Here is a 13,691-nt window from a genome sequence, read left to right on the forward strand (position 1 = left end):
TAGAAAAGCAGAAAAAAAACCCCAACTACCTAGTGATGGCCATCTGGCCCCCAGATAGTAGAGTTTTGAATGATGTGGCTGAAGCTTAGTTTAGTTTTCTCCCTAAGCTGCAGAACACATAGTTTGATATTTTCATTGTATAGACTGATTGAAATATGATCTAAAAATATGTTTTATAGATGATATGGACTCAATAGATCAGCAACGAATCACTGTACATACAAAATTCCAGGTATATTCAGCATTCTAATTCTTTAACTTTTTAAGAGAGGACATTACCCATCCTCACCCTAAGGTCTACAAAAACAGTTCTGAATATTCGTATAAGCCTGTATAGTTGCATAACACTTTTGACTTTTCCAAAGCATTGTTATTTATTTCAATTCATAATCAAAATCCTAACTCGAGAGCTAGAGTGTCCGTTCTTATTTGACAAATGAGGAAGGGAAAACCTAGCATTTAAAGAGCAGCAGGAGTGAATGATGCTTTGTAATTGGGATTAACTGTAAACTCGACTCAAAAAGTAGCCAAAATATATTTTCGTTCTGTAAAGCCTCTTAAATCCCTTGGGTCTCTGTTTGAGAAAGTCATTACAATAATATAAGCTACACTTTTGTTCTTTAAGGAGATGAAAATATTATTTTCTTTATTTTTAATCCAGAGAAAGTAGTTATAGCAGGCAGACATGTATAAGAACACACTTGATAAACTCTAAAATGTCATAATATGTGGCTAAAAGTGAATCATCTGTGACAGAGAGCCTTCTGTTAACTTTTGCATTTTCATATTAATCCGTTTACCTCCCACCTATAATTTTCATTCTTCAGGAGGAATTACTCATGACACTTTCCAAAAGGAGCTCATGTGCTTTGACCCTGATACTGACAAATGGATCCAGAAGGCGCCGATGACCACTGTCAGAGGTCTGCATTGCATGTGCACTGTGGGAGAAAGGCTCTATGTCATCGGCGGCAATCACTTCAGAGGAACCAGTGATTATGACGATGTCCTAAGCTGTGAATACTACTCACCGATCCTTGACCAGTGGACCCCAATTGCTGCTATGTTAAGAGGGCAGAGTGATGTTGGGGTCGCTGTCTTTGAAAATAAAATCTACGTGGTTGGTGGGTATTCGTGGAATAATCGTTGTATGGTAGAGATCGTGCAGAAATATGATCCAGATAAAGATGAATGGCATAAGGTGTTTGATCTCCCAGAATCCCTGGGTGGCATCCGAGCTTGCACACTCACGGTTTTTCCACCTGAAGAAACCACACCATCACCTTCTAGAGAGTCCCCTCTTTCTGCACCGTAAAATCGTCCCTGCAACTAAGATGCTGTAGTCCTATCTTTGCAGTGTGTCATGAATTCTCTTCTTTTGCCCCCTCTCCTTAAGTAGTGTATGTTAGGATTATCCTCCAGTAATTGATACAAATATTGGAAAAAAGACATTGATGTTCTTTGTGCTGTTTGTTTGGCTTCGAGTGTTTATAAAGTGGTAACAAACCATTCTGGAAATGTATCCCATAGAAGCTGATATTTAACATACAAGAAAAAAAAAGTATTGTCTATAAGATGTTTCTTCAGTACTTTTTGATGCTGTGTACTGGATGTAAGGTGTTTGTCATCTTACATTAGAAAAGCCCAATAAACCAAGTTAAAAGGTGGATTATAGTAAATGTGCAACTGTGCTAACTAGGCTTCAAAGTAAAAAGTTTTCCTTTCATCTTTGACTGTGAGATGTTAGAGGGAGACAGCCAGTTCCAACAGGAGACACCAGACAAAAGGTTGCCAACTCGCATGAGCTACCTGCCTCTTTCCATAAAGTATTTTTGACATATCTGTCAGCCCTCCTGTCTGTGGGGGTGCATTGAAAACACATCCAATTTCTTAGATGCACAGGAGAAATAATCATTGAAATTCACCAATCTTAATTTTAAAAAAACAGCATGACCCCTCAACTTGTAAACAAGGGTTTGGGGGTTTTTAGGTGTGTATAAATACATGCACCCATATATGTCAAAAAGGAAATTTTTAAAAATTGACTAGAATGTCAAATTAATGCGAAAAAATAAATACTTTTAAATTTCTTCCAAAAAGCAGCTTCAGTTAAAATGGGAATTCAGTATGCACATACTGAATGCACATATGTAGAATCATACTGAATTTAGGTGGACAAGGGCTAGAAATTTTGAGCAACTAAATTTGTCATTTGACCAGATTTTTCCCTCCAAAACTGTAATCTACACCTTCTCCTTTGCTGTTGAGATAACTTACATATTATATGTATTCTGTATACTCAGTTCATAAGATTATTTAGCACACAATATAGCAGCTTCACCTGGTGAGCTGCTTTTGCTCAGTGAATTCAACTTCCATGTTCTATCTTTTTTGTTCAATAAAAAACATTTGATGTCATTTTGGTGTGAGATATTCTATTATTGTCTGATTTGACTTACTTTTATTAAATATCTTTTTTTTTTTTAGTGTGCCAAGATCTAAATGATTAGAACTTAAGAGTACTGAACAGCTTGGATTACTGAATACTAGTATCTTTCATTCAAGGAAAAAAGAATTTGACCAGGTCCAGCTTCATTGGTGAAAACTCCTTGTTGGTTGTTTTTGAGGAGTTATTGGGTTAACCAAAAAGTTCATTCAGTTTTTTATACCCATCTTACAGAAAAACCCAAATGAAGTTTTTGGCCAACCCAAAATAGTCTGCAATACGGGAGACCTGGGTTCGATTCCTGGGTTGACAAGATCCCCTGGAGAAGGGAAAAGCTACCCACTCCAGTATTCTGGCCTGGAGAATTCCATGGACTGTGTAGTCCATGGGGTCGCAAAGAGTCAGGCAGGACTGAGCAACTTTCACTTAAAATAGTTTGTAGAAGATGCTCATTGGCCTCTCCCCATCCCTACAGGTTAATATGTCTAAACCACAAGAGCAATGGAATTTCTGAGGTCAGTTTTCCTGCTCTTCGAGAAGATCCATCTTGTCTAACAAGAAGAGATTGTGTAAAATAACCTAAGAGATTTGTTCTCAACCAAGGAGTATAAAGAAAAAGTTTTTGTAGGTTATTGTTTGACCATTATGTTAGGGCCATGTGTATGATTTTTCCTACTTCATCTGCAAATGACCAGGTTAAATCTGAACCAAAAATTTTGAGCTATTTCAGACCAACGAGTATCACCAAAGTTCTTAACCAGTGGGTAATTGGCAGTACCCTGTCACTACCTTTGTCTTGAATTAATCATAACAAAGAAAACCATTTTCCCATCAGTGGTACTTTTGAATGTTAGGAGAGGCCTAGTTTGAATTTGAAAGATTGTCTTGGCAGGATTATTCTTTTTTCTAATTAGTTTTCATTAGGGTATGGTTGCTTCATAATGTGTTAGTTTCTACTGTATAGCAAAGTGAATCAGCTATATGTATACATACATCTCCTGTTTTTTGGACTGCCTTTGCATTCAGCTCACCACAGTGCATTAAACAGGTTCTTGTCAGTTACCTATTTTATACATAGTATCAATAGTGTATGTGTTAATCTCAATCTCCCAATTCCTCCGACCCTACCCCTTTCCCCCTTTGTATCCATACATTTGTTCTCTACCTCTATGTCTGTACTTCTTAAGTCACAGTAACTGGCCACATATTTTCAGTTCTCTTTATAGGCAGAATGGATTCAACCATTTGTACATAGTTAACAACTGCCCAAATGTGGGAGTGTATACAAGACAGAGTCCAGTGTGAGTTTTCCTGGTCAGGCAACTCTCCTCTAAGGGTCCTCAGAATCCTCTCCATTCAGTTAGCAGAAGAAAAAGGGAGCATTGAAGGCATGAGGGGGGTTGGGTTGAAAGAGGCTTACATCACATCTACTCACATTCTGCTGGTCAGAAATCAGTTCTGTGTCCACACAGAAGCCCAAAGGGGACTGGAAAATATCAGACAGCCGCATGCCCAGAAAGAAGAGGAAATAGGGTCTGTGATTTGTTCCCAGTTTGCCACAGGGAATAACAAAGCACACAGATTCTGTTTGACAGCTTACCTTTTCTGCATCCATGTCATATGTTATTTAGAACAGCAATGCATGTCACACAAGTGCTGTTATTAAACAATTCCAACAGCTGGTAAATTACTACACATTTTCTTTCATAGCAAATTAACCATTTTTCTTTATAAAAAATATCTGCCAGTCATTGTTTGACTATACAAACATTTCTCACATTTGCCTTTCTTAGGTTCTTGTTTTACTTGAAAAAGGAATTATTGAGTTATAATGCAGTAAATGTTAAATGTTATGTTAATATAATATATGTTTAATGTATTAAATCTCAAAAGGGTCATCATTTCCCTTCCTGGTCAAGGCTGGTAGAGTGCAGAAGATGAAAGAAAAAAGCTACTTTGCCTATTTCAAGAATTTTAAAAAATTTATCGCATAATCAAGTTTTGTCCTGAAAAGAAAGATGATAACCCGAACCTGTTTCCTCTCTCTTGTTACTTTAGGGACTTAACAATATATACGTGTGTATTGTCTCTTTGGAAGTGGCTAAAATAACTCCCTTTCATGAGCCCCTGAGCGAGTGGCCCACAAGGCAATTATGTGGTATTTTATTTAATTAGTCTGTGACCTTTTTTTCCATTTCAAGCGCCTTTGTGTATTTCCCCCCTCCCCAATACCCCCAACCCCGCCCAAGAATGGTAAGCAGATTTCCTTTACCTTACTATGGAAAAGTTGGCTCTGCCTCTAATTTTATTCTTGGCTATTTTGTGTTTTATTTTCAAGGCACCAGACCTCAGGTTTAGTCCTTTCCATATCAGAGAGCTCTTGGAATATGTGGGCAGCAAAGTAAATGTGAAATAAGTTCACAAGGATTCCAGGAATTTTGTTTTAAGTGGGTCAAATCATGCAGTGTTTTAAAATTCTTGGTAATTATAAACAGGCAAAATAGAGAAAAATTGGTAAATACAAGGAAGAAAAAAGTCATTCATCTCCCCCCATATTAGTAACTATAGCTAAATGTATTTTGCTTTTACACTATTATCATTTCAAATCAGTATAAATAATTTTGTATAACAATATATTTTTTGATATATTAATGTATTTCCTGATATGAAATACATTCTAGATCATCTGTGCATTTTAATTACTGATACAAAATATGTCAATACAGTATTTAGAGTAAGACTTCTTTTTTTTTTTTTTTAGAGTAAGACTTCTAACCCCTGTATTAAGTGAGGTTTAACTACTCAGCAATATATTGGGTTTATATCAGTGTAAAAATATTAAAATATTAATGTGGTCAAATCAGATGTCCATTGAATTAAGCAATAGTGTTTCAGGAATGGGGACCCCTTCCAGGGCCCGAAACTGGACTCTTGTCTAACACTCAGAAATAAATTGTCCAAGGAGACACATGTGCTGACAAAGCAAGAGATTTTATTGGGAAGGGGCACCCGGGTGGAGAACAGTAGGGTAAGGGAACCCAGGAGAACTGCTCTGCCAAGGCTTGGGTTTTACGGTGATCAGATTAGTTTCCAGGTTGTCCTTAGCCAATCATTCTGATTCAGAGTCCTTCCTGGTGGTGCAGGCTTTGTTCAGCCAAGATGAATGACAGTGAGAAGGATTCTGGGAGGTGGTCGGACATGTGGTGTCTCCTTTTGACCTTTCCTGAACTCTTCTGGTTGGTGGTGGCTTATTAGTTCTGTTTTCCTTACCAGGACCTCCTGTCATAAAACAACTCATGCAAATGGTTACTGTGGTGCTGGGCCAGGGTGGGCAGTTTCGGTCAGTGTGCTTCCCCTAACAAGGTGATCCTAGATAATTAAAATATTTATTTCATCAGTGAACTAAGTAATTTGTATAATTAAAATCTCAGAGTAGATATTTCATTCTCTATCTTTTATTAGTATTTTAAAAGTGATTACAGGTTTTTGTATTAAATGGTAGTTTTAGGGATGTATTCATTCTCTATTTAAATTTAGTATTCCATGCTGTCTCCACTAATCAGCCCAATGCTTCTTCACCTTGCATGTTATTTGGCAATAGGACTATGATAAATGAAGATTGAACTTTAAAAAATGAGAATAAAGGCCACAGCTCTGTCAAAAACAAACAAAGCAGGAAACAGTCATGTCTGACTCTTTGCGACCCCATGAATCGCAGCACGCCAGGCCTCCCTGTCCATCACCAACTCCCGAAGTTCACTCAAACTCATGTCCATCGAGTCAATGATGCCATCCAGCCATCTCATCCTCTGTCGTCCCCTTCTCCTCCTGCCCCCAATCCCTCCCAGCATCAGTGTCTTTTCCAATGAGTCAACTCTTCGTATGAGGTGGCCAAAGTACTGGAGTTTCAGCTTTAGCATCAGTCCTTTCAATGAACACCCAGGACTAATCTCCTTTAGAATGGACTGGTTGGATCTCCTTGCAGTCCAAGGGACTCTCAAGAGTCTTCTCCAACACCACAGTTCAAAAGCATCAATTCTTCGATGCTCAGCTTTCTTCACAGTCCAACTCTCACATCCATGCATGACCACAGGAAAAACCATAGCCTTGACTAGACAGACCTTTGTTGGCAAAGTAATATCTCTGCTTTTGAATATGCTATCTAGGTTGGTCATAACTTTCCTTCCAAGGAGTAAACGTCGTTTAATTTCATGGCTGCAATCACCATCTGCAGTGATTTTGGAGCCCATGAAAATAATGTCTGACACTGTTTCCACAGTCTCCCCATCTATTTCCCATGAAGTGATGGGACCAGATGTCATGATCTTCGTTTTCTGAATGTTGAGCTTTAAGCCAACTTTTTCACTCTCCACTTTCACTTTCAGCAAGAGGCTTTTTAGTTCCTCTTCACTTTCTGCCATAAGGGTGATGTCATCTGCATATCTGAGGTTATTGATATTTCTCCCGGCAATCTTGATTCCAGCTTGTGCTTCCAGACCAGCGTTTCTCATGATGTACTCTGCATAGAAGTTAAATAAGCAGGGTGACAATATACAGCCTTGACGTACTCCTTTTCCTATTTGGAACAGTCTGTTGTTCCATGTCCAGCTCTAACTGTTGTTTCCTGACCTGCATACAGGTTTCTCAAGAGGCAGGTCAGGTGGTCTGGGATTCCCATCTCTTTCAGAATTTTCCACAGTTTATTGTGATCCACACAGTCAAAGGCTTTGGCATAGTCAATAAAGCAGAAATAGATGTTTTTTCTGGAACTCTCTGGCTTTTTTGATGATCCAGCGGATGTTCGCAATTTGATCTCTGGTTCCTCTGCCTTTTCTAAAACCAGCTTGAACATCTGAAAGTTCACGGTTCATGTATTGCTGAAGCCTGGCTTGGAGAATTTTGAGCATTACTTTACTAGCATGTGAGATGAGTGCAATTGTGCGGTAGTTTGAGCATTCCTTGGCATTGCCTTTCTTTGGGATTGGAATGAAAACTGACCTTTTCCAGTCCTGTGGCCACTGCTGAGTTTTCCAAATTTGTTGGCATATTGAGTGCAGCACTTTCACAGCATCATCTTTCAGGGTTTGAAAAAGCTCAATTGGAATTCCATCACCTCCACTAGCTTAGTTTGTAGTGATGCTTTCTAAGGCCCACTTGACTTAACATTCCAGGATGTCTGGCTCTAGGTGAGTGATCATACCATCGTGATTATCTTGGTTGTGAAGCTCCTTTTTGTACAGTTCTGTGTATTCTTGCCACCTCAACAGGTTGGCAAACTTTTTCTAGAAAAATGTAAACATTTTCATCTCTGTTGGACCATTGGTCTTTGTCATGATGACTCATCTCTGCTGTTGTAGTTGGAAAATGTACAGAATGTGTAAATGAATGACTGTCACTGTGTTCCAATAAAACTTTAGGACACTGAAATTTGAATATCATGTAATAAATTACAAAATATTGTTCTCCTTTTGAATTTTTAGCCATTTAAAAAAATAAAGAAAAAAAAATAAAGAATATCCTTAGCTATTGGACCATAGCATAATAGGCCACATTGCAGACTTGGTCCATGGTCAGGGGTTTGCTGACCTCTGTTTTAAAGGAGCATATTTCATTATCATTCATTTATTCTTTCAACAGACATTCATTGTGAACCTATTTATTATCAGTCAATAAAGAGTCCTAGGGTCTATAAAAATGAGTGAAACTGAATCCCTGTCCTCAAGGAGCTCAGTCTAGTTGGGTAGATCGACGCTTACAATGTGGTGTGCCGGAGGCTAGGATGGGTGTGTGAAGAAGCCACATCTGAGCAAATCACATAAATAGATGTTTATAAAATGAATGACTGGAAATCTACAAAGAAAAGAGTGTTTGCATTAATGCAACTTTTCTTGCCACAAAGCTATAAATAAAAGAATATGCATAAGAAAGGGGCAGTCAGTCCCTGAAACCCTAGCTCCTGTCCCCTGATCAACTGGATCTAATTATCCAAACTACCAACTTGCTGGTTCTATGCTAGGTAGAGTCACACACAACATGCCCTTTAAAATACTCTGTAACCAGCAAAGTGCAGGATGGGATATTTAACAAGTCTTCCCCCAAATCTCAGTGTGTCAATATCTTTTCTGCTGCAAGTAACTGATCCCCAACTCTAACAATAAGGAAATGCGTTTTCTCAGAGCTGCAAAGCTCACTGGAGGTAAAGGAGGCCCCAGGCACAATGTAATTAGCTCAGTGTTGTCAAACTCCCAGGTTTTTTTTTTTTTTCTCTCTCTCTCTCATATCCCCACTCTATTTGCAATAACATTTGTAAGCACTGTATTTTGCCAGTAGCATTCCTTGTTCACATCCAGAGAGAGAGAAAACCTCTCTCTCAATCGTGGAATTTAAATTCTCTTTAGTCTGTTGGAGCCAACTTAGGACATACAATTTGCCCGTGGACATGTTGCTAGGGGAGTGCTGTGCATGGATTGGCTTAGATTAACTATCTGATGCAAAATCATTGTTGAGGAATTAACCATAATACTTTCCTCACTTGAGAAGAACAAGAGGGAAACATGGAGAAGGAAATGTAGCTAATTTGATTTTTTTTGGTTCCGTTTGTCCGTAATCAGCCTGGGCTTTTTCTAGATTCATGTTTTTCAAGTCTGAGTACAGAAATTTACAAAGTGTGGTCCAGGCAACCTGGTGTTCCTGAGACTCTTTCAGGGAATTCTAGAAGTCAAAATCATTCTCATCATACTAAGATCTCATTTGCAAGTGTATGGTGGCATTTTCCAGAGATTGAAGGACAAACAGTGATGCCATTGCTCTGTCAGGTAATTGGATATGAGCTTGGATATTCTTGTATTTAAAAACCTGTCATCCTTTGTTTCTAATACAATAAACATCAATAGCTGTAATGCACATAAACACAATCTCTGGTGTCCTCAAAATTTAAGAATATAAAGAAGCCCTGAGACCCAAAAGTTTGAGAACTGCTGAGTTCTAAGATCAGTTTTAGAAACATTTTGTACAGAAATGGAATTAAAAATAGAGTATGCCCTAGATCACACATTTAAGTATTGTTTTGTGAATTTTTCTTTTGACTATGTATATGTGTATATTTACATATATTAAATATACACATATAAATGTATTTAATCAAAAGAAAAAATTCACCAAACAATACTTGTGTGTGTGTGTGTGCGTGTGTGTGTGTGTGTGTGGTTATAATATAAACAAAATGTTTTAATGTGGACTCCTCGGTTATTTGAAGTCCTGACACCAAAAAGCAAAGTTCCAAAAGATACATCACTTAAGGTCTGATTTCTCAGTTCTCATGTCTTATCTGAAAACCTACCAACTCCATCAGTGATTAAACCCAGGCAGCCACAATGATGTATAAGTTCTCTCCTAGCCTTATAAGTTCAGTTCAGTTGCTCGGTCATGTCTGACTCCGTGACCCCATGAACTGCAGCACACCAGGCCTCCCTGTCCATCACCAACTTCCGGAGCCCACCCTAACCCGTGTCCATTGAGTCAGTGATGCCATCCAACCATCTCATCCTCTGTCGTCCCCTTCTCCTCCTGCCCTCAATCTCTCCCAGCATCAGGGTCTTGTCAAATGAGTCAACTCTTCGCATCAGGTGGCCAAAGTATTGGAGTTTCAGCTTCAAAATCAGTCCTATCAATGAATGGCCAGGACTGATCTCCTTTAGGATGGACTGGCTGAATCTCCTTGCAGTCCAAGGGACTCTCAAGAGTCTTCTCCAACACCACAGTTCAAAAGCATCAATTATTCGGCACTCAGCTTTCTTCACAGTCCAACTCTCACATCCATACATGACCACAGGAAAAACCATAGCCTTGACTAGATGGACCTTTGTTGGCAAAGTAATGTCTCTGCTTTTGGATATGTTATCTAGGTTGGTCATAACTTTCCTTCCAAGGAGTAAGCATCTTTTAATTTCATGGCTGCAATCACCATCTGCAGTGACTTTGGAGCCCAGAAAAATAAAGTCAGCCACTGTTTCCACTGTTTCCCCATCTATTTGCCATGAAATGATGGGACTGGATGCCATGATCTTAGTTTTCTGGATGTTGAGCTTTAAGCCAACTTTTTCACTCTCTTCTTTCACTTTCTTCAGAATTCACAGAAAAATCACATTAGAATAGAACACATACTCTGAATGGACTGGGTTGACCAAAAATCCCTTCTGGGTTTTTCCATATGAAAACTGGAAAGAAGTTTGTGGCCAACCCTATATCTTAAGTGGTACACAATCATGGCAGCAGCCCATGATTTTGATTAATCACACAAATCTTTTCCTGAAGGCCTTTCTATAATAGACATTAATAAATAGGGAAAGCAAAAAGGTTCTGACTGCAAGCCTAGAAACCAAACTCCAACCAGCTCATGCTCAAATAAAAATATTAGACCAGTTATTGGGGCATATAGAGCTTCCCTGGTGGCCCAGAAGTTAAAGCATCTGCCTGGAATGCGGGAGACCCGGGTTTGATCCCTGGGTCGGGAAGATCCCCTGGAGAAGGAAATGGCAAGCCACTCCAGTACTTTTGCTTGGAAAATCCCATGGAGGGAGGAGCCTGGTGGGCTACAGTCCACAGGGTCGCAAAGAGTCAGACAAGACTGAGCGACTTCACTTTCACTTTCATTGGGGCATCCTATACAACCATAGGAAGACCCTAGCTGCCGCTGGAACATGGAGAAAACCAGAAGGACTCAAAGACTGTCAGCACTCTGACTCTGCTTTTCTCTGAGGGCTGGATTCATTGCTTCCTCCCATGGAGTAGCCTCTCTGACATGGCAGTGGCCTGAGAACCCCTGCCTTTCCCTCACAATGGAGAAAATACTCCCTTCTTGCCATCATCAGTTGAAAACTCATTGAGAAGCACAGAAATAGGATGGGTTTAGATCACTTGGACTTCCCTGGTGGCTCAGACGGTAAAGCGTCTGTCTACAATGCAGAAGACCCGGGTTCGATCCCTAGGTCAGGAAGATCTGCTGGAGAAGGAAATGGCAATCCATTCCAGTACTCTTGACTGGAAAATCCCATGGACAGAGGAGCCTGGTAGGCTACAGTCCATGGGGCCGCAAATAGTCGGACACGACTGAGCGACGTTCCTGTTAAATCACTTACCTTTGGATGAATACACGAGGGCCTCGGGGCACCAATGTGAGGGGCAGGAACTCGATCCCTAGAAAGGGGAACATTCCCAGTGAATGGGGAAATTAATCTGAGTTGAGATGCTCCCCAAATTGATGTCAACAGAAACAAGTTCAGAGACTTCCCTAGAGGTTCACTAACTAAGACTCTGTGCTTCCAGTGCGGGGGATGCAGGTTCGATCCTTGATCAGGGAACTAGATCTCACGTGCTGCAACTAAGACCCAGTGCAGGTAAATAAATAAATATTTAAAAAATAACAATACAGTTCAAGCTACACAGAGTAACCCCATTCAGGTCCAAAGAAAAATGAGTGTGTGTGTTTGCCGTCAAGAGGTCAAATATTTCTCAAAAGCTAACAGAGTTTGTCAGAAGTACTGAGCCCCCCTGAGGGCTCAGGAAGTACCTCTCCATCTGCTATCTCCCCCCCCCACCCCAGGCTCCAGCAGCCCTGCCTCCTTCAGAAGGCCCTCACGGGAGGTGGTCAGGAGGCAGAACTCAGGCTGCTGCCTCTCATTGCCCATCACCTTCACTCTACAGCATCTTGGTGCAGGTAGAGACACAAATGTACAATGACAAAACCTGAGCAAGGATCTCCGAGTGAGTGTTTTGGACTCTTTTTTTTTTTTTTTAATAAAAAAAAAAGCAGCCTCCAAACTGTTAAACACCAACAATGTGTGATGAAGTTGCTGTAGCAGATTTTTGGAACTAAGACTGGGAACGTAGCAGCAGGACACCCAAAAGCGGTCAGCACATCTGAGCCAGGGACAGGTCCTGCTCTCAGGCAAGAAGGAAGAAGCTGAGGCACAGCATGCAAAAGTCAGGAGGCCTAGAGTTGTGTCCTTGGGACCAGAATGACTGGTGGTCAACACACTTGGGACAAGAGTAGGCTCCGTAGTGGCCACAAGAGCTGGTAAAGGTTTGGATATCCTTGACCTCATATCTGGTGTCCCCTTTCTGTCCCTGTGCTAGAAGCTCTCCCACATTTTTCCCATTCGGTCTTTGATGCCCTTGGTAAAAGAGATTATAAGACTCTATCCTGCTAGAGGAATTGTGAAGCTTACAGGGATGGTGTGCATGCATTTGGGAGGCTTCTAGGAAGTGTGTGCTTAGGCCATACAACTCCACCAGTTCGGGCTTCCCTGGTGGCTCAGATGGTAAAGATATCTGCCTGCATTGCAAGAGATCTGAGTTCAATCCCTGGGTCAGGAATATCCCCTGGAGAAGGGAATGGCTACCCACTCCAGTATTCTTACCTGGAAAACTGAAAGGACAGAGGAGCCTAGTGGGCCCCAGTCCATGGGGTCACAAAGAGTCGGACATGACTGAGCCACTAACACTCTGCACTCTGCATCTCTCCACCAATTCAAGGTCCGGAATAGAATGTGTGGGACAGCTGACTCAGGAGTGAGAGGTTTCCAAAGTCAAGGCAGTGTCAGGTGGTATGGGGGTGGGTGGCCAATCCAACTGATCCAGTGCCGAGGCAGGGGTGATCACCGCCAGGAATGTGTGCTTCCAAAGTCAGGTATCTGAAGTTAGGGAGTTGGCAGGAAGAGCTGAATCAGGTGCACAGGCTTTGAGGGGGACCCACGTGCTGCCTTTTATCTTGTGTGAACTTTTTTTCTTAATATATATATATATATATTTTAAATTAAAGTATAGTTGACTTGCAATGTTTCAGGTGCACAGCAAGATGATTCAGTTATACATATAAACATACACTATTTTTGAAATTATTTTTGATTATAAGTTATTACAAGATATTGACTATAGTTCCCTGTGCCTGAATGAGCTTGGGAAGGGCAAGGTCAGAGTCATCAAGGGGAGGAGAGAGAGGGACACACTAGTTTGCTGTGTCCTTAATTGTGCCAGGAAGTCTTCAATTTGAGGACTGTTTCCCAGAAATGAAAACTTTTGATTTTACATTTCATTTTTATTAGTAAAATTTTCAAACATACTGACATGTAGGGAAAATTGTATGATGAACACCTGCAGATCTATTCCTTATGTGTAACAGTTACATTCTGTCACATTTGTTTCATCTGATTTTCTGTTAAAGTATTTTAAAGGAAATCCTGCACAT

General features: G+C 40.3%; 1 protein-coding gene across 1 annotated transcript; it reads left to right on the top strand.

The window, feature by feature from the left end:
- Positions 1-827: 827 nt before the first annotated feature.
- KLHL13 (kelch like family member 13) lies at positions 828-2,418 on the top strand (the record flags this gene model as incomplete). The annotated part of the gene is given in 1 exon segment (XM_018044300.1): positions 828-2,418. A coding segment is annotated over 1 exon segment (488 nt), but the record flags the coding sequence as incomplete, so codon positions are not given.
- Positions 2,419-13,691: the final 11,273 nt, after the last annotated feature.

Source organism: Capra hircus (genome assembly GCF_001704415.2).
Source record: "Capra hircus breed San Clemente chromosome X unlocalized genomic scaffold, ASM170441v1, whole genome shotgun sequence".
NCBI classification, from domain to species: Eukaryota; Metazoa; Chordata; class Mammalia; order Artiodactyla; family Bovidae; genus Capra; species Capra hircus.